The following is a 22,115-nucleotide window of genomic DNA, read 5'->3' on the forward strand; positions in this document are numbered from 1 at the left end:
CCCCCATAAATACCTTTCTCCCTTCCCCTCTCTGAATCTACTGAAGGACTTGAATAGCCTGTGTTAAATATAGAGAGTCTGGGAACATCAAACAAATGGGGAAAGGTACCACATATTTTGTTAATAAAACCAGTTGGAAATATGCTTGGGAACGTAATGAGTATGTATGTCAGTTCGGTTGTCATCTGAGACATTATGACTGATGACAGGACGACATAAACTGTACCTGAGAAAGTATACGCCCTCTAGTTATCAGAGTCACATGGAATTGTTATGCAATTGAAATGTTTGATATTGAAAATGTTTGTTAGGAGATGAAATGTAATTTTAGTTTCCGAATGAGAGATTTGGGTTTTCATAAGGAAAGTGCCCTGCTCGATCAGTGGCCCGCCCCTGTGAAGAGACAGGGGTTATAAACGATGAAACACCTCCCTCCCCCTCTCCACTATATAAGCCTTTGACGAAAAGATAACCAGTGGTTCCAGTACGGGAGGTCTGCAGCCTCTACGTTAGAAGGACACACATGTCAAGTACAGAACTAAGCCAACCTCGGCGTGAGCTCTGGTATGAACTGGTATGAACTTTGAGCTTATTCACTACAGAAGTGCTACTTCCTAGCCGTTGAGTTAGCAGCGTGGGTTAGGAAAGGACGGACGACGGATCCAGTCTAACAACCGACGAGTATACCACCACGTATCCAATTGACCACCATTGACATTCTTCCGGCCAGGAAGATCTGTTGGCCAAGCCGGCCAGCATCTACGACCAATCTACCGAAGCGCAGCTCAGAGTAAATATTTATTGCATTTTCCTTTTCCAAATGGGCGGTAATTTAGAATGCATAAGATAATGTATTTACGATAGCATAGCTTCTGTTTCTGTGTTCCTAAATCTTCCCGCTCTTTCATTCAAGCCCAACCCCCTTTCCTTTGTGTAACTAGCTTTCATACAGGTTCCGTCCACCAGGACGTTTTCTGTATGACATCATTGTATTCTGTGTATTTGTAATTCTGTGTGATTTAGTTAGGTATTTAGTAAATAAATAATTATACCCAATTTTGTATTGCTGATTTAACTTGTTAGCCAGGGTTCGTGAAGATAGCCAAGAATTTAACTTTCATTATGACACTGAAAATAAGACAAGGGTTTAATATTGACTGCTATCGATGTAAAGTATTACTAAGTATTTTAAGAGTTTATTCGGAAGATAACGGCTCTATAAACGTTCTTCCGTGGTGCCCCGACTTTCTAGTTAATTACATTTACATGATTAGCTTAATCAGGTAATATTAATTACAGAGAAATCATTTTATAAGTTAGCATGTCATATCACTTAATCCGGCATAGCCAAAGACACGACACCGCCATGCCGGTTTAGCCCACTAGGGCACATTCTCCTATCATTTCCTTGTAACCATATCTGTTTTATGCATTTCTGTGAATTATTTAGTTAGCAAATAAATTATTTTAAGACAATTGATGTATGGATGACTCATAGTGAAGACTGGGTTCGTGAAGATAACCAACAATTTACGACGTTTGGAATGAGACTGACGTGAGGTAAACGAATACGTCATTAATCAGAAGACTCAGATCAGATGGTATGATATCTGAAAGTTATAGTTATTTGATAAACATGTCTTCCGTTTTAATGATGCCAAAGACACGACAGCTGCTTTCTGCTCAGGGAGTAAGGGTGATGGAAGACTGAGCTGCTTGCTGTGTAGTTTACTCATTTTCATTTATCTTCTTGCATGTCTTTTTATTTCTCACCTCTGTATGTGTGTGTGAGGAAGTGGCCTGAGGCTGGGCCTGGCTGTGTCCAGATGTTCATTCCTGTGGGAAAGACGAGGGACACATCTAGAGGGAGAGTGCCACGTTGGTGCCTTGAGAGGGGGAGAGTGACGCACAACAAACACCTGCTTTCTGCTCAGGGAGTCGGAAGACTGAGCCGCTTTCTGCTCAGGGAGTCGGAAGACTGAGCCGCTTTCTGCTCCCTCGCTTGCTCAGGGAGTCGGAAGACTGAGCCGCTTGCTGTGTAGTTTACTTCACTCATTTTCATTTATCTCCTTGCTTCTTGGCTACGATTACGGCTGTCTAGCCCTGTAGGAGTAGAGATTTCCATATTGCTGTGGAATATTGATTTGACCATCTTGCTTGCCAGCATGTTTTCTGAATTCAAAGGTATTGAATATTTTTTTTTAATCTAGTCTCCCTATTTATAAAATGGAGTACACATGGTTTTAAGGGAATAGCAATGTTAAATTGCCCTCGTTGAGTGCAGAATAGTTTTTTTTTTTTGCTAACGGTGCGTGTAAGTACTATTTGTCTTACCGTAGCCACTTGGAAGACCACTGCTCTGTTATCCTATTTCATTTCAGGTGACTAGTATCTTGAGGCAGTGTTCAGCTGGCCAGTCACACCCTGCCTCTAGTGCTTCCTCTTCAGTCTAACAGGGTTTTGAGGTTCCCTGTTGCAATGTGGGTCAAAAAAGATGCATAGTGGTTTATCATGCCTGTCACCTTCAAGGTGGCCATGGGGGGGGGGTTGTATTTGATATTAGTAGCATCTCTAAATTGCCTTCACCACCCAGACCTGTCAAACCAGGGCCTTCAACACATGACCTGTCAAACCAGGGCCTTCAACACATGACCTGTCAAACCAGGGCCTTCAACACATGACCGTCCATGATAGTACAGCATTGTGCTGTTTAATTACCAAGACAGATTTAGTTTCTGTATTAAACCAACACTAAATGCATGGAGATATAATTTAGAATTACCAGTCATATGATTTAGAATCACAAGGTATATTTGCCATAGTCAAGACTTCAACAGCCTCTTGGCCCAGACTTGTTGTGTGTGATTTTGTCTTCTATAGCCACCTTGGTGTGTCAATACTTGCTCTGCTCTGGTCTGATGGCTAGATAAATGCAATTAAATATTATAATTTGGGGGAATTCTACGAAAAATCCTCCCACACAGCTCGGCCCCAATCAAACATCCACCTTCCTGCTCCACCCCATCTTAGCCTTGACTGAAGATACTCTCTTTGTTCTTCAAGCATCCGCTCCACTATGTAACACTGTGCCCACAACAGGGCTTGTATGTTACCAGCTGTTATAAACTTTCTAATACCTGATTTGAGTGCTTTGTCAATTAAACCCGTTTTGATGAAAGATTGATCGTCTCTCTTTGTGCGGTGATTTAACACCGTCTTTCATTTAACAGTCCTTTCCGCCTCTGCAGTAGGAACGTTATAGGGGCGCGATTAATTGCAGGGTGAAGTATCCCTGTCACTTTCTACACATTGCTCATAATGGATTGGCAGTACGTTAATGACCTAGTGGTTGAGACGCCTGTAAATTCATCATGGTTGCAATTACAAATATGTGTTTGTTTCCTCAGCATCATTTATGGGTCATTCAGAGCCTTAAGTCATTGGCTATTGATGTTCGACTATCATTTACCCCTGGTCAAAAAGCATTACGGCAATAATTTTGGTTTCCCTCACAAAACGTGTGACCTGAAAAGGCGGTGGAAGAGATCAATCGTAATTTACTTCAAGAAACATTACGTCTGTTAAAGGATTATCTTGAAACCGCCAACAAAGGGAAAGTGCAGCGTGATCTGATTATTGCATGATCAATTCTCCTGTAAAAAGGCCAACATTAACGTCATTCACCCTGGTAAATCTTGAAGTGTGGTGTTGAACCTTGTAACAAACCCTGTTGTGAACAATTAGATATTATCGTCTGATTTGACAAATTAGAATTAATATAGGCTAAATGCCCGGGCACAGTTAATAGTACTGATTTCAGTAAGAAGGAAGATGGACGTCAATACTTATTGGATTAGGATAGCCTCAGCATGAGGATCATGTTATAAATATCCTGCTAAATTCTCATGCTCTGGTGAAAGCTGATCTCGCTAAGATTACCCATAGCCTATTATTCCAAAGATTGTGTTGCCTGAACGTCTTAATCGCAACATGTTTATGACCCACAATTTGCATACGATTTGTATTAGTGCCACTGGTTGCTGCAGTGAACCAACATCCTGCCAATTTTGGCTCTAATCTTGTCCACCAAACGGTACAGGCTTAGCCAAAGAGGGTGTTTTTAGTGATTTACAATGAATCGTTTGTATTTGATGCAGCACAGTTTGGGCACATTTGACCTTTGATGAAGAGGCCTCTGAATAGAGGAGAACATGGAGCTTCAATATTCCAGATTATATTTAACCAGTGAACTCCACCTCCATGGAGTCTGCCTTTTTATGTTGAACTTTCATGGTATGGATACATATGTCTGAGTGACCTTTATGTTCTCTCCAAATAGATATGATTGTCTGATATTTCTAAGCCTTTTTGTCCAATGAACATCAATGAGAGGCCAGGGGATGAGGCTTGGCTGTTTGATTGGCCTAATTTGATTGTAGAGATGTAATCCGTGCATGTTTCTTTTAAGCGCTCATTTCTACGAATCATCACAGCCTTTCATCCCTATCAGCAGGGTACTAGAAGACTCTTTTTTTCCCCCCACAGACACGTTTCTCTCTGGCCATGTTTGCCCAGGAGTTGTCTGATCTCCCGATGTAGGCCTGATGATGGCAGACACTGATAGAGCCCTGTCTTGGTCTGGGAACTCTTGATGTTTCCTGTCAGTGGTCCAAGTCCAAAATGGCTGCCGCCCACTCTGCTGGACGGAGTCAAGCTAACACACAACATTCTCTGCTCTACAGGCCTTGTTGTTGTCTCCCTTGGTTGTTAGGTCATTATGCTTTCACGTTTTTAGGGACAATTTTTGAAACAACCAAAGATGTCTGCCTGGTAACTCATCCAAAATGTTAACCTTATTAGAATGTGATCATATGTAACTTCTTTCCTGGAGAGTTTTAGGCCTATATTTAGTAAGTCATCCTCATTGGTAGGTAGTCATTGTTAGGGATGTGACAAACGGAAACATTTTCTTAATGTTGAAAAAACTAAAAACATCTGCTTTCTGTTAAAACTATAAGCTCCCGAGTGGCGCAGCGGTCTAAGGCACTGCATCTCAGTGCATGAAGCGTCACTATAGTACCTGGTTCGAATCCAGGCTGTATCACATCCGGCTGTGATTGGGATGCAGCGTCGTCGGGTTTGGCCGGAGTAGGCCGTCATTGTAAATAATAATTTGTTAACTGACTTTCCTAATTAAATAAAATTCACAATGCAGCTGTGCTGTTGCCAGCAATGGTTTGGTTCTCAGGGTGCGGTCCTTTTCAGATGGTTAAGCATTGAACCTGTACTACCATACTCTACTTCAATTCCACCTCACATAATTAGCATTTCCTTCTCAACTACACTACCGTTCAAAAGTTTGGGGTCACTTAAATGTCCTTGTGCTTTTCTTTCAAGAACATTTTTTGTTGTTGTCCATTTTAAAATAACATTAAATTCATCAGAAATGGTGTGGACATTAATGTTGTAAATGACTATTGTAGCTGGAAATGGCAGATTTTTTATGGAATATCTACATAGGCGTACAGAGGCCCATTATCAGCAACCATCAGTCCTGTGTTCCAATGGCACGTTGTGTTAGCTAATCCAAGTGTATCATTTTAAAAGGCTAATTGATCATTAGAAAACCCTTTTGCAATTATGTTAGCACAGCTGAAAACTGTTGTCCTGATTAAAGAAGCAATAAAACTGTCCTTTAGACTAGTTGAGAATCTAGAGCATCATCATTTGAAGAAGTTGAGCCTCGCGCTCAACGCTCTTAGTTCCTGTGGAAATTGACCCACTATGCTGTTTACTTTCTGCGTACTGGGATTTGTCGTAATGTTACGGATCCCAATTTCATTTAAAAGTTTTAACATTTTAAGTGTTCACACTGCTACTCAATGTAATGTGATGTTTTTATTGCAGGTGGTGAGGAGTCGGCCAGTGAGATAGGTGGCCAGATGAACTAGAGCCAGGGGAACCTGTGGCCGTGGACATGACTGATCCGTTGGCTGTTTTCTGGTGAATGGATTAGGGTGAGTACCTACAGTGCCTTCAAAAAGTATTCATACCCCTTGACTTATTCCACATGTTACAGCCTGATTTCAACATGTATTTTTCTCCTCACCCATCTACACACACTACCCCATAATGACAAAGAGCAAACATGATTTTAGCAAATTACAGAAATAGCTCATTTACATAAGTATTCACACCCCTGAGTCAATACATGTTAGAATCCCCTTTGGCAGTGATTACAGCTGTGAGTCTTTCTGGGTAAGTCTCTAAGAGCTTTCCACATGTGGATTGTGCAACATTTTTTTAAATTATTTTCATAATTCTCCAAGTTCTGTCAAGTAAGTTGTTCATTATTACTAGACAATCATTTTTGTCTTGACATATATTTTCATGCAGATTTAAGTCAAAACTAACTCAGCCAACACCCAGTGTAGATTTGGCCTTGTATTTTAGGTTATTGTCCTGCTGAAATGTTAATTTACCAGTGTCTGGTGGAAAGCAGACTGAACCAGGTTTTCCTCTAGGATTTTGCCTGTGCTTAGCTTTATTCCATTTTTTTTTAAATAAAAAAAAACTCCCTAGTCCTTGCCAATGACCAGCATACCTATGATGCAGGCACCACCTGCTTGAAAATATGAAGAGTGGTACTCAGTAATGTGTAGTGTTGGATTTGCCCCAAACATAATGCTTTGTATTCAGGAAAGCAAGTTCATTTCTTTGACACATTTTTTTGCAGTTTTACTTTAGTGCCTTGTTGGAAACAGGATGTGTGTTTCGGAATATTTTTATTCTGTACAGGCTTCCTTTTCACTCTGTCAATTAGGTTAGTATTGTGGAGTAACTACGATGTTGATCCATCCTCAGTTTTCTCCTATCACAGCCATTAAAATCTGTAGTTGTTTTAAAGTCACCATTGCCCTCATGGTGAAATCCCTGAGCGGTTTCTTTCCTCTCCGACAACTGAGTTTGGAAGGGCGTCTGGATCTTTGTAGTGACTGGGTGTATTGATACACCATCCAAGTGTAATGAACAACTTCTCCATTCTCAAAGGGATATATTCAATGCCCTACTTGGTCAGGCATTGGAAAACCTCCCTGGTCTTTGTGGTTGAATTTGTGTTAGAAATTCACTGCTCGACTGAGACCTTACAGATAATTGTATGTGTGGCACACAGATGAGGTAGTCATTCAAAAATCATGTTAGACACTATTACTGCACACAGTGAGTCCATGTGACTTATTAAGCAAGTGTTTACTCCTGAACTTATTTATGCTTGCCATAACAAAGGGGATGAATACTTATTGACTAAAGACATTTCAGCTTTTCATTTTGTATTAATTTGTAAACATTTCTAAAAACATAATTCCACACTATAGGGTATTGTGTGTTGGCCAGCGACGCAATCTAATTTCAATCCTTTTTAAATTCAGGCTCTACCACAAATGTGGAAAAAGTCAACGGGTGTGAAATACTTTCTGAAGGCACTGTACCTGTCATTTTTCAAAAGTAACTTACTTTGGAACCATAGAACTGCATTAATGCTGACCCAATCTGACCTAATCTTAATTGAGTAAGCAGAGCTGTGACGGATTTCCCTAAACCCAAACCGTATCAAGTTGATAGCAAAAGGAAAGGAGAAGTCTTTGAACGTGCTCTGGATTTATTAGCCTGTATCAGGCTGGTAATTGGAAGTCTGCATGGAGCGAGAGCACGGGACTTGGGTAGATTCACAGACGCCGATCAAAGCTACAGCTCCACGGGTTGCTTTTTTTTATGCCACCTCTTCATGCAAAAGACTCGCCTAGAGGGGATATGTCACATGTTCAAGGTCCCAATATCTATAACCCTGCTATGTCATGAGGTTTTAACCATGTAAGCCTTACTGTGAAAGGATACCATGCCCTGCTCCGTCCCTAAATCATATTCTGTTATGCTGCTGCAGAGGCTACTTGTTGTTGTGCACTGCTTATAAATGATGTGCAAAGGTCACAGTAATGGCATTGAAGAGTGGTTATTTTTCTATCGTCTCTTCTCCAGTTGATTAGGAGCGTGTTTAATCCCCTCTGTAGGTCTCTAATATTGTACGCTTCTTGGTAATAACCTGCCTAATCCCTGGACTAGCGATGAGTTGGACCGAGGCATTAACTTCAAAGCAATTTCCTCCATTCTCTGCCTGCTCTGAGAGATATAAACAATGTTTCATTGTGCAGCGCTAATGTGGAATTATTACTTTGTTGGCCACATCGAAGTCAATTTGTTAGCTCAGTGTGTTTGTTATGGTGATTCAACAAACGGAATGTAATAGAGAGAAGAAACCCAGTGGAATGCAGGGCCAATGCCAGGTAAGAACGACCTGGTGCTTAAGTCTTGTGTTATCAGGGCACAGACGGTAAACGCCGGCTGGCCGGTATAGACCTTCCTCAGCTAAAATCAGCAGAACACATCTTTACTCAATTATATAGGCCCAGCTTTAGAGGATAAATCCTACATTTAGATATCTCAGCCTTACCTGGCCTTGAAATGGGCATCGTTTTTTCAAATAAACATTTGACTTCCATTTTCTACATTTGTAAACGCCCATACGACTCTTTGGGTCGTTAGAGGTTTGAAGAATATCAGCTTGGAGTTGGAGTTCTCACACAGTGAACTCTTTTTAAAACCTCTATTAATCCAAATACACATTCTCACAGGGTTAGACTAGAAGAGCCTATATGCGGTTTTGTTTTCCACTGCAAACATCTGGATAGGAGTTTTGATTGGACTATAGTAAGCGTCTTATTCAAATCAATGTGAGGTCTGCACAACTGGGCCCTATTGGAGTGGCGAGGGCATCCACACCCATGAATGATTAACAAGGCTGGAGTCCAGCAGGGTATTGAGCTACTGGAAGTCCTGCTACTCCCCTGAGAGGCCTGGTGAGATGGTAAATGGAGACACACACACTACTCTAGAAACTGTTTGACCATCTGGTTTTTAGAGCTTCTGCTTTGACTAATCTCCATTTAAAAAAAAAAAATCTGAACTTCTTGAAGTATTTGTTGAAATATGATGACTAACAGGTTAGAATGGTGAACGTAGCTCACCGCTGACTCTGTTGGTGAATCCCTTTGCACTCTGATTCATTCATTATTTCACAAGGTGTAGTTGCAGGATGATCTCCTTCTCTGCAGGATGATCTATATCCAGTCAGTCTCAGAGAGAGACAACCTTTCCACCCAGAGGACTGGCATCCTTTAGTGAAGATCGCACCAGATTTGCTTTCGTGTGCCAACGTCTGATTGGGCGACGGAGCGGGTGTTTTGGGCAGAATGTGTACTCATTGCTAACAGAAGATGTGATGAAGGGCTAGCTCCCTCCCCCTGTCCCCCCTCTCCTTCTCTACTCCTCTCCTCTGAGATACAACTCGCTGTGACGGTGTGTTCTTACGCCCAGGCAGCAGCAGGCATTTGAAGACTTGAAAGGGCATGTGTAGGGGTAATTACAGAACAGACATTTGAATGTTGTGGATGGTACATGCACTGTGGTGCATATTAATACTCTGTCATCAGTGTGACTTATTCAAGCTTAGTCGCGGTCGCTTCCCTTGTATTGAGGCACCACCAAGGGAGAATTTGGCCTCAACCTTGGTAGTGATGCTGTCAACGCCTAAATGTTACTGAGTGAGCCATGCATTAACCTGTTAGGGCTAGGGGGCAGTATTGACACGGCTGGATAAAAAACATACCCGATTTAATCTGGTTACCACTCCTACCCAGTAACTACAATATGCATATACTTATTACATATGGATAGAAAACACCCTAAATTTTCTAAAACTGTTTGAATGGTGTCTGTGAGTATAACAGAACTCAAATGGCAGGTCAAAACCTGAGAGATTCCTTTACAGGAAGTGGCCTGTCTGACCATTTCTTGAACTTCTTTTCCATCTCTATCATTTACTAAGGATCTCTGCTCTAACGTGACACTTCCCACGTCGTCCATAGGCGCTCAGAGCCCGGGAAAAAACAGAATGTCGTCATTCCAGCCCCAGGCTGAAACACATTATCGCCTTTCTCAAGTGGCCGATCAAGGGACACTGGGCTTATGCGCGTGACCCGACCGCCCCCGCCTTTGGGATTTTTTCCTCTGTTTGCCGAAAAGGAGATTCCCTGTCGGAATATTATCGCTTTTCTACGAGAACTGTCGTAAAAATTTATTTTAAACAGCGGTTGACATGCTTCGAAGTACGGTAATGGAATATTTAGAATTTTATTGTCACGAATTGCGCCATGCGCGCAACACTTCTTTACTATTTCGGATAGTGTCTGGAACGCACGAACAAAACGCTGCTATTCGGATATAACGATGGATTATTTTGGACCAAACCAACATTTGTTATTGAAGTAGCAGTCCTGGGTGTGCATTCTGACGAAGACAACAAAAGGTAATCAAACTTTTATAATAGTAAATATGATTATGGTGAGTGCTAAACTTGCCGGGTGTCTAAATAGCGAGCCCGTGATGCCTGGGCTATGTACTTAGAATATTGCAAAATGTGCTTTCACCAAAAGCTATTTTAAAATCGGACATATTGAGTGCATAGAGGAGGTCTGTATCTATAATTCTTAAAATAATTGTTATGCTTTTTGTGAACGTTTATCGTGAGTAATTTAGTAAAATGTTAGCGAATTCCCTGGAAGTTTGCAGGGGGTATGCTAGTTCTGAACGTCACATGCTAATGTAAAAAGCTGGTTTTTGATATAAATATGAACTTGATTGAACAAAACATGCATGTATTGTATAACATAATGTCCTAGGGTTGTCATCTGATGAAGATCATCAAAGGTGAGTGCTGCATTTAGCTGTCTTCTGGGTTTTGCTGACATTATATGCTGGCTTGAAAAATGGGTGTCTGATTATTTCTGGCTTGGTACTCTGCTGACATAATCTAATGTTTTGCTTTCGTTGTAAAGCCTTTTTGAAATCGGACAGTGTGGTTAGATTAACGAGAGTCTTGTCTTTAAATAGCTGTAAAATAGTCATATGTTTGAGAAATTGAAGTAATAGGATTTTTAAGGTTTTGAAAATCGCGCCACAGGCTGGCAGTGGCTGTTACGTAGGTGGGACGCAAGCGTCCCACCTAGCCCATAGAGGTTAACTGATGAAGAGGAGTGAGACGACCTACAGTGGAGCACATTTATGGGAGGCGTGTTTCTTTTCTAACGTGCTGCCTCTCGCTCTCTCTCACACACACACACACACACACACACACACACACACACCACACACACACACACACACACACGGACACCCTTCTCGTCTCCGACACAACAGGAGTTAACAGGCCCCTGAGCTCCAGCCAGCCAGAGCTTATTATTTACAGCAGTCTGAGCCCCTGCCTGAATTCACCCAGAGACCACTGAAAATGTCATGAGTGTCTAGTTGGGGCTGGAACACCTGGCTGCACAAACACCGGGACTTCTGCTCCGATACCTCCCCAAGGGCAGCTCACTGGCGCTGGGGCGTTATCGCAATGATGGCTGTTAGATTTTGTTTTCCACCAGAAAACAGCAGAGGGATAAAAACAAAAGTCTGCCCATCCCAGGGCTCTGCTGCTACAGTGGTCTGCCCATCCCAGGGCTCTGCTGCTACAGTGGTCTGCCCATCCCAGGGCTCTGCTGCTACAGTGGTCTGCCCATCCCAGGGCTCTGCTGCTACAGTGGTCTGCCCATCCCAGGGCTCTGCTGCTACAGTGGTCTGCCCATCCCAGGGCTCTGCTGCTACAGTGGTCTGCCCATCCCAGGGCTCTGCTGCTACAGTGGTCTGCCCATCCCAGGGCTCTGCTGCTACAGTGGTCTGCCCATCCCAGGGCTCTGCTGCTACAGTGGTCGCTACACCTTTGTATTGAGAGATAATGACAGGACAATGAACCTAAACACTGCAGGATGTTCCTCATCCCTCCCCATGTTATCAGTAAAACAACACAAAACCTCTGCTCACATTTGAAAAACAATGTTAGGCCCACTTGTTTTGCTCTTTTCGCGGTCTCTTCATTATAAACTGAACTTGTAGTAGGAGATTGGCTTTAGCAGGCGTACTGTAACTAAGTAGCCAATCCAACCACCCCCTTTTCTGTTTTCTTGCTGTTGTGTGAAGGGTTAAAGTATCCCCCCCTTTTTATACATGCACATTAAGCTAACTGGCCAGCTGGTATGTTGGCAGTCTGTTAACGTTCCAAGGCAGAATGAGATACTCTTGAGCACGGTGTATCCTGGGTAGTTGTGAAGCAGCTGTTATTGCATCCAGAGATTTCTGACACGTTAACAATGCAGCGCAGCTGCTGCCAGCATTCACCCTATGAGCAAACGCCTGTCATCGGAGCTTGCCTATGAGTGATGTCAGAGATGACCGGAGAAGCTGCGAGCAATTGGAACTCGCAGACCTCCCTCCTCATGGCTTCTGTGTTCAGTGTTTACAGTCCCGTGACCTCGGATCACAAAGGTACTTCTCAACACGTAAGCCCCTTCAAGATATCGATTTGACCTCTGCTCCAACCAGCCACGGTTAGACATGGACAGTTGGAGCAGAGGTCAATCGACATGTTGAAGGGGTCCATGTCTTACCTTGGATGGTTGGAGCAGAGGTCAATCGATATGTTGAAGGGGTCCAAGGTTAGACATGGACCCCTTCAATATATCGATTGACCTCTGCTCCAACCAGCCACGGTTAGACATGGACCCCTTCAACATATCGATTGACCTCTGCTCCAACCGTCCAAGGCTAGACATACTATTATGTCTCTGTTGGTCTTCAAGGACTGTTTGTAAGTTTTGCCATAGCTCATGTTGCCTAGAAGCAATGCATTGTATTTCAACCAGCTTTTTTACTGATTTTCAAGTCTTAGCAAGCCTGGCATGCACCTGCCTCTGATCTATTCCTGGAACTTAAATGGCCTGAAGAGTTGGACAGTATATCTGATGACCGTTCTGTCAAGCTCACCGTAGTCGTCTAACCCCACCTGGCTGGGCAGGTTGCGCCCAATATGGCCTGTCGTCCCAACCCCTTGGAAGCCAACAAAACGCCACATGTAGTCCGACATCATCATCAGCATGCTAGCAGCAGCAGCTGCCCTCTTCATTTTGTCTCAACGTTGATGCCCAGTCAGTGTTTATAAAAAAAAAAAACTCTGAGTGGAAGTGTTCTGACAACCATAAGGTGACCGGAGCCAAACCATCCACTCAGAGCAGAGGCCACTAAACCTGAAAGCAGTCCTTTCAGACTCCACAGTCCCTAGTGCCAGGGCCAGCCTTCCTCCTCCCACCCCTGATGGCCATTATCGGGACAGCATCTAAAGACAATGTAGCCCCTATGCTCCCAAGGGCCAGGTTGCCAAGGCTGGGGTGGAGGCCAAGGGCAGTGGATGTTCTCACATTACTGAGACCCCCCCCTTATCAAGGCTAGGCTGTTTTAAGCTCAGTGGATAACACACACACACACACACACACACACATCTTTATTATTAAGGCTGTTTTAAGCTCAGACAGTGGAGAACCCACCCCCCCATACATACATTTATCAAGGCTAAAGGCTAGGCTGTTTTAAGCTCAGCAGTATGCTTAGCAGCATTTCAATAGAGTCCTTCCTTTCCTCCTGTGTCTCGTCCCTCCCCCTTGGCCCCCTGGGAAGGCCATGCATCACCAGGATGAGGACGGGGAGTGGGCGTGAACTCTGGGCAGAGCGCCGTGATGACAGATGAACTCTTAAAGCATACTGGGAGGGCATTTGGTCGTGTGTGCTGGCTACAGATTGATGCACTCATTTTAAACGCAGGTCCCATGCTGCTGTGTCAAATTTTTTAAGTATCTTTCAAATCTCCGAAGCAGGACGTTGGCGCATTATAAGCTGAAAAGCTCCACCCCCCCCCCACACACACACACACACACACACACACACAATCTGTCAGGCATGGAGGGTTTTTATCCTCAACAGCCTTGTACTCCGTATCCGGTTTGTTGTCTGTTGTTTTGGAGTACTTTCCCTCTAAGTCTGTAGTTCAAGTTGTGGATATTACCAGAGGGATTACATCTGTGCAACACATCCGTAGTCAAGCTGATTGCCCTTGGATTACAGAGGCCCATCCATATCTCATGCAATAAAGTGGATTTGGGCCGAAATGATCCATGAAAACACTGCTACTGTCTAGTCCACTAGATATAGCCTAGTGGTGTTGTCTGAGCTGTAGTTTAGTCGTACATAATAAATAGGTTACGTTCACAAGTGAATTGAAAGATGCTACAGGTTTTTATTGAAGTGGCTCCTTTTCCAAAACCTTGAGGAGATCCGTTTTAACAGTCTGATCATATGAATCACAAGATGTGGATTCATGAAAGGTGGTGAGGGCGAACATGAATGAATCACAAGCAATGCGAAATAAGTTCTAGATTTATCCTTGCCCACTTGTCTAGTCACTATGGTGTTGTCCTGGTTTAGGCAGACTGTGATTGGCTGGACTCAGTGAAGTCTCAGTGAAGCCTAGTGGTATAGCCAGTAGCCATGCCACTGACTGAGCTCTGCCGGCAGCACACCACCTAATAAGATCCAATTATTTATAGTCAGGCCTTGATAAGATGGAGACAGTCTGCTTATCTTTCACTGTGCAGTCCCCAGGCTTCCTCCCAGAGTTCTCATCATTGTCAGAGCTCCTAGCAGCCCAATCATTCATCTATACACTACGCTGACTTTTCTCCAAATATCAATGATACTTTTATTCATACAGCACTATTTTACATATGCAGAAGTCTGCCAAAGCAGATTTTTCACATGACATGACACTTAAAGTTGGTAACTGCAAGTGCAGAGTTGACTTTTACCCTCCAGCAGTTGATACTTGGAGAGAAGCATGTGTAGACCTATTTCCAAATGGAAGTGCTCTCTCTTATTGGAAAGTGTGTTTCTAACCCACCCCATACAGCTCATGTATTTGCAGCAGCTATTGTTAGAACATGATCACCAACACATGATCTTCAGGGTTCATATTGTGAGCTGGGTTACTAACACCAGGCTGTTTTTAAAATGTATACAGTACCAGTCAAAAGTTTGGACACCTACTCAAGGGTTTTTCTTTATTTTTACTATTTTCTACATTGTAGAAATGATAGTGAAGACATCAAAACTATGAAATAACACTTATGGAATCATGGATTAACCAAAAGTGTTCAACAAATCAAATCAAAATATATTTGAGATAGCCACTCTTTGCCTTGACAACAGTTTTGCACACTCTTGGCGTTCTCTCAACCAGCTTCACCTGGAATGCTTTTCCAACAGTCTTGAAGGAGTTCCCACATGCTGAGCACTTGTTGGCTGCTTTTCCTTCACTCTGCGGGCCAGGTCATCTGGTGCAGCACTCCATCAATCTTCTTAGTCAAATAGCCCTTACACAGCCTGAAGGTGTGTTTTGGGTCACTGTCCTGTTGAAAAACAAACGATAGTCCCTCTAAGCGCAAATCAAATGGGATGGCGTATCGCTGCAGAATGCTGTGGTAGCCATGCTGGTTAAGTGTGCCTTGAATTCTAAATAAATTACTGACAGTGTCACCAGAAAAAGAACACTCACACCTCCTCCATGCTTCACGGTGGGAACCACACATGTGGAGATCATCTATTTACCTAATCTGCATCTCATGAAGACATGGTGATTGGAAGAAAAAATATTGTTTTCTTGGCCCAAGAAAGTCTCTTCTTATTGGTGTCCTTTTAGTAGTGCTTTCTTTGCAGCATTTCGACCTTAAAGGCCTGATTCACGCAGTCTCCTCTGAACAGTTGATTTTGAGATGTCTGTTACTTGAACTTTGACGCATTTATTTGGGCTGCAATTTCTGAGGCTGGTAACTAATGAATTTATCCTCTGCAGCAGAGGGTCTTTTCTTTTCTGTGGCCAGTTGGTTTTTGCGACTGCACTTGAAGAAACTTTCAAAGTTCTTAATCTTCTGCATTGACTGACCTTCATGTCTTAAAGTAATGATCTACTGTCAATTCCCTTTGCCAAGAACAGCTCAAATAAGCATAGTATGGACTTGGTCTTTTACCAAATAGGGCCATCTTCTGTATACCACCCTTATCTTGTCGCAACACAACTGATTTGGCTCAAATGAATTAATTTGTGGAATTTCTTTCCTTAACTTTTTAACAAGGCACACCTGTTTTAATTGAAATGCATTCCAGGTGACTACCTCCATGAAGCTGTTTGAGAATGCCAAGTGTGCAAAGCTGTCATCAAGGCAAAGGGTGGCTACTTTGAAGAATCTCAAATATAAAATATATTTTGATTTGTTTAACACTTTTTGGGGGGATACTACATGTGTTATTTCATAGTTTTGATGTCTTCACTATTATTCTACAATGTAGAAATTAGAAATAAAATAACCCTGTGTCCAAACTTTTGACTGGTACTGTATGTTTTTCTTTATTTCCCCCTAACCCTACCACTCCTCCCCTAATTGGAGTAAACGAATCGACAACAACACTTAGGCTTCTACTTCCAGTGTATACATACTATATACATTTTACAGACACTGTATATTTTACAATGGTTATCTTTTGTTTGTTTTTAGTCCCATCTTTCAGCTCCCCTCCCATCTATCTCTGAACACCATCCAGTTTTGGTTTCTATTTAGTATATAGTTTTCAGCTGTGATGTTTAACAAAAGTTCTGAACCTTTCTATTCTCATAGTGTCTACAGATTGTAAATAAAATGTAAAAAAATTCTAAGAGCATTCTTATATTATTGATCATTTGACTGACATTTTTAAATCACCCAGCACTCAAGGCTGTTCTTAAGAGAGTAGCCTATACTGCCTCATATCCTGTATCATATCATGCCTTTACTCTACACGCCTATTAGAGAGAACTGGAACTTCCTGACTCCGGTCACCCTTGTCTGGCTACATGCTTGTCCTTGGTGTATAACTTTGTTGGAGACCAGAGACCATTATCGTTGTAATTTGACTCGGCGTTGCTAGGGCAGATTGCTCCCATTGTGGAATTAATGCGCATTCATTGTGCTGACCTTTAGCTGTGGCTGGATTAAGCTGAAGCATTGAGATGCTCTTGGAAGTAATGATTTTCTACCCTCTCTCTCGCCTCCTGTATTGTGGGAAGGCCGAGTCTTTGTCGTTGCTGCATCTGCAACTCCTAGCGCCGTAAGCTGTAATTAGTGAGGGGGTTTGCCTATTGATTTCTCTCAGGACGATGGAAATGCCAGAAACAACATGGCTGACGTGAGCCTCGTACCCGCGCTGATTGGCACTGTTAATTGGGTGAATGAATCGACGCGTCTCGTTCGCCTGGTAGACGTCTACTCCAGCCTTTTATCTAGTTTTAACCCTCACCTCAAAGCGTTTCAAGTTCTTAATACTGTTCTCGTAGACAAGTGTTTAGTCCCTCTTTGGTTGTGGCTGTCTGTGATCCACTATTTGGAAACCACTATTCTAGTTATTTACTCCTTGTTCACCCTCCACCCCTGTGCTCATTTAAAATGGCCAATGCAAGCCTCTGAAGTGGTAGTTGAATGAATGTTTTCCATTCCCAACCCTCAAGCGGAAGCATCTGCAAAAGCGTACACAAACAACTAATTGCCAATGCTGCTCGTCATCACATTTACCATAATGCTGGTTCCTTTCCTCAAGTTAATCTGCATTCAATTCTCATCAACTCATCTGCAGATGTTCCTCAATCACCTTGCATCTTCTTAAGTGGTTTAGTCTACTTTGTGTGATCAATATTCCTTAATTGATCACCCGTGAGCTGGGGAGCCCAGACCTGTCGTCTAGAACCGTGAGCTGGGGAGCCCAGACCTGTCGTCTAGAACCGTGAGCTGGGGAGCCCAGACCTGTCGTCTAGAACCGTGAGCTGGGGAGCCCAGACCTGTCGTCTAGAACCGTGAGCTGGGGAGCCCAGACCTGTCGTCTAGAACCGTGAGCTGGGGAGCCCAGACCTGTCGTCTAGAACCGTGAGCTGGGGAGCCCAGACCTGTCGTCTAGAACCGTGAGCTGGGGAGCCCAATCCTGTCGTCTAGAACCGTGAGCTGGGGAGCCCAGACCTGTCGTCTAGAACCGTGAGCTGGGGGAGCCCAGACCTGTCGTCTAGAACCGTGAGCTGGGGAGCCCAGACCTGTCGTCTAGAACCGTGAGCTGGGGAGCCCAGACCTGTCGGTGTAGAGCAGTAGGCTAGTGTTGGAGTGACTATCTGTGCTGTTTTTCTCCACATCCCAACACCTCTCTTGTTTGTATCAATGGAGCTCCCAGATAACACTTTGCATGTGTTTTTGTTGAAGATGTTGAGATCCACACATACGGTGACAGTAGTAGTGGTACAGCAGAAGTACATGGAGTATACAAAATATTAAGAACACCTTCATAATATTGAAAAATGAAGAAGGCAATGTTCTTGATCACCTAACGTATAGCAGAAGTTAACTGCAGGTATTTACAACCAGTTGAGTTGACAGCCGTTTTACACTATTTTATTCATATAGAAGTAGTGTGTGTGTGTGTGTGTGTGTGTGTGTGTGTGTGTGTGTGTGTGTGTGTGTTTCCCCCTCCCTGGAAAGCTATGACCTTTCACCTGGAATTGTTTATTTAAGTCTGAGGGGGAAAGAAACACTTTTCAAAAGTATTCATTCTCTTTGACTTATTCCACATGTTAGTCTGAATTTCAAAATGTATATGAAAAGAAATGTTCTTACCCATCTAAACACAATACATGTTTTTGGGCCCAATCTATTACATTTAATACAGAAATATCTAATTTACATAAGTATTCACACCCCTGAGTTAATACTTTGTAGAAGTACCTTTAGCAGAGACTAGTCTTTCTGGGTAAGTGTCCAAGAGCTTTCAACACCTGGATTGTGCAACATTTTATAAAAAAATAATATATATATATATTCAAGCTCTGTCAAATTTGGTTGTTGATCATTGCTAGTCAACCATTTTTCAGGTCTTCCGATGGATTTTCCAAGTAAATTTAAGTCAAAACTGTAACTCTACCACTCAGGAACATTTCACTGTCTTCTTGGTGAGTAACTCCAGTGTAAATTTGGCCTTGTGTTCTAGGTTATTGTCCTGCTGAAATGTTAATTAATTTCCCAGTGTCTGGTGGAAAGCAGATTGAACCAGGTTTTCCTCTAGGATTTTGCCTGTGCTTAGCTCCATTCAGTTTATTTTTTTTATCCTGAAAATCTCCCTTGTCCTTAACAATTACAGGCATACCCATAACATGAGGAAAATACGGAGAGTGGCGCTCAGTAATGGATTGTATTTTCCCCAAATATAGCGCTTTGTATTAGGGACAAAAAGTTAATTGCTTTGCCACCTTTTTTTGCTGTATTAGTTTAGTGCCTTGTCGCAAACAGGATGCATATTTTGGAGTATTTGTTTTCTGTACCGGCTTCCTTCTTTTTGTTGAGCCATCCTCAGTTTTCTATCACAGCCATTAAACTCCTTCCTCTGCGGCAAATTAAGTAGGAAGGCTGCCTGTATCTACAGTGCCTTCGGAAAGTTTTCAGACCCCTCCACAATACTTATGTAAATCTGATATTTAAGTTTTTCTATTTGTAATACATTTGCAAAAATGTATAAAAACCTGTGTTTGCTTTGTCATTATGGGGTATTGTGTGTAGATTGAGGGGGGATGACGATTTAATCAATTTTAGAATAAGGCTGTAACGTAACTGTGGAAAAAGTTCTGGAGTCTGAATACTTTCCCAAGGCACTGTATGTGTTTTATATACTTAATGTTGTCAAAGGATACTATTAATAATTCTCTGTTATCCCCTGTGCAGGTGTGCTGTGACCATGCGTTGCCTGGCGGCCCGGGTCAACTACAAGACCCTGATCGTCATCTGCGCCCTCTTCACCCTCCTCACCGTGCTTCTGTGGAACCGCTGCTCCAGCGACACCGCCCTGCGCTTCCTCCCACGGGCCCCGCCGCCACCCCCCAGCGCCAAGGGGGGCGACGCCAGCATTAGCAGCCAGCAGCAACCCCCGCAGCCCCCGGAGCCGCCGCCCATAGTAGGCGGAGCTGCCGGCATCAAGTACGAAGAGATCGACTGCCTGATTAACGACGACGTCACGATAAAGGGTCGGCGGGACGGTGCTGAAGTGTACTTTCCTTTCAGCTGGCTGGAGAAGTACTTTGACGTGTACGGCAAGGTGGTGCAGTATGACGGTTACGAGCGCTTTGAGTTCCAGCACAGCTACTCCAAGGTGTACGCGCAGCGCGAGCCCTACCACCCGGACGGCGTCTTCATGTCCTTCGAGGCATACAACGTGGAGGTGCGCGACCGCGTCAAGTGCATCAGTGGAGTGGAAGGTGAGTCAAATCCCTTGAGGCGCCAACATTGATCCGTAACACTGTCCACGAGGAAAGGCATTTAACCTGTCTGGGAACGTGCTTGCGTCCCAACCTAGTCAACAGCCAGTGGAATCGCGTGGCGCGAAATACAAATGCCTCATAAATGCTATAACTTCAATTTCTCAAACATATGACTATTTTACACCATTTTATAGATACACCTCTCCTGAATCGAACCACGTTGTCCGATTTCAAAAAGGCTTTACAGCAAAAGCAAAACATTAGATTATGTTAGGAGAGTACCCAGCCCAAAATAATCACACTGCCATTTTCAAAGCAACTAGCATGCATCACAAATACCCAAAACACAGCTAAATGCAGCACTAACCATTTACATTACATTTACATTTAAGTCATTTTGCAGACGCTCTTATCCAGAGCGACTTACAAATTGGTGCATTCACCTTATGATATCCAGTGGAACAACCACTTTACAATAGTGCATCTAAATCTTTTAAGGGGGGGGGTTAGAAGGATTACATTATCCTATCCTAGGTATTCCTTAAAGAGGTGGGGTTTCAGGTGTCTCCGGAAGGTGGTGATTGACTCCGCTGTCCTGGCGTCGTGAGGGAGCTTGTTCCACCATTGGGGTGCCAGAGCAGCGAACAGTTTTGACTGGGCTGAGCGGGAACTGTGCTTCCTCAGAAGTAGGGGGGCCAGCAGGCCAGAGGTGGATGAACGCAGTGCCCTTGTTTGGGTGTAGGGCCTGATCAGAGCCTGAAGGTATGGAGGTGCCGTTCCCTTCACAGCTCCGTAGGCAATCACCATGGTCTTGTAGCGGATGCGAGCTTCAACTGGAAGCCAGTGGAGAGAGCGGAGGAGCGGGGTGACGTGAGAGAACTTGGGAAGGTTGAACACCAGACGGGCTGCGGCGTTCTGGATGAGTTGTAGGGGTTTAATGGCACAGGCAGGGAGCCCAGCCAACAGCGAGTTGCAGTAATCCAGACGGGAGATGACAAGTGCCTGGATTAGGACCTGCCCCGCTTCCTGTGTGAGGCAGGGTCGTACTCTGCGAATGTTGTAGAGCATGAACCTACAGGATCGGGTCACCACCTTGATGTTAGTGGAGAACGACAGGGTGTTGTCCAGGATCACGCCAAGGTTCTTAGCACTCTGGGAGGAGGACACAAGGGAGTTGTCAACCGTGATGGCGAGATCATGGAACGGGCAGTCCTTCCCGGGAGGAAGAGCAGCTCCGTCTTGCCGAGGTTCAGCTTGAGGTGGTGATCCGTCATCCACACTGATATGTCTGACAGACATGCAGAGATGCGATTCGCCGCCTGGTTATCAGAAGGGGGAAAGGAGAAGATTAATTGTGTGTCGTCTGCATAGCAATGATAGGAGAGACCATGTGATGATATGACAGAGCCAAGTGACTTGGTGTATAGCGAGAATAGGAGAGGGCCTAGAACAGAGCCCTGGGGGACACCAGTGGTGAGAGCGCATGGTGCGGAGACAGATTCTCGCCACGCCACCTGGTAGAAGCGACCTGTCAGGTAGGACGCAATCCAAGCGTGGGCCGCGCCGGAGATGCCCAACTCGGAGAGGGTGGAGAGGAGGATCTGATGGTTCACAGTATCAAAGGCAGCAGATAGGGCTAGAAGGATGAGAGCAGAGGAGAGAGAGTTAGCTTTAGCAGTGCGGAGAGCCTCCGTGACACAGAGAAGAGCAGTCTCAGTTGAATGCCCAGTCTTGAAACCTGACTGATTTAGGATCAAGA

At 43.8% G+C, this 22,115-nt stretch overlaps 1 protein-coding gene across 1 annotated transcript in view; it reads left to right on the plus strand.

The window, feature by feature from the left end:
- LOC106593990 (D-glucuronyl C5-epimerase B) overlaps positions 1 to 22,115 on the plus strand; it is an 87,604-nt gene that overhangs the window by 32,315 nt on the left and 33,174 nt on the right. Inside the window, exons 2-3 of the mRNA XM_045689558.1 lie at positions 5,908 to 6,017; positions 19,824 to 20,353. Coding sequence (XP_045545514.1) covers positions 19,837 to 20,353 — 517 coding nt within the window. The 5' untranslated portion in view covers positions 5,908 to 6,017; positions 19,824 to 19,836. The remainder of the gene's footprint in view (positions 1 to 5,907; positions 6,018 to 19,823; positions 20,354 to 22,115) is intronic.

The sequence above is a fragment of the Salmo salar genome, chromosome ssa11, assembly GCF_905237065.1.
Source record: "Salmo salar chromosome ssa11, Ssal_v3.1, whole genome shotgun sequence".
NCBI lineage: Eukaryota > Metazoa > Chordata > Actinopteri > Salmoniformes > Salmonidae > Salmo > Salmo salar.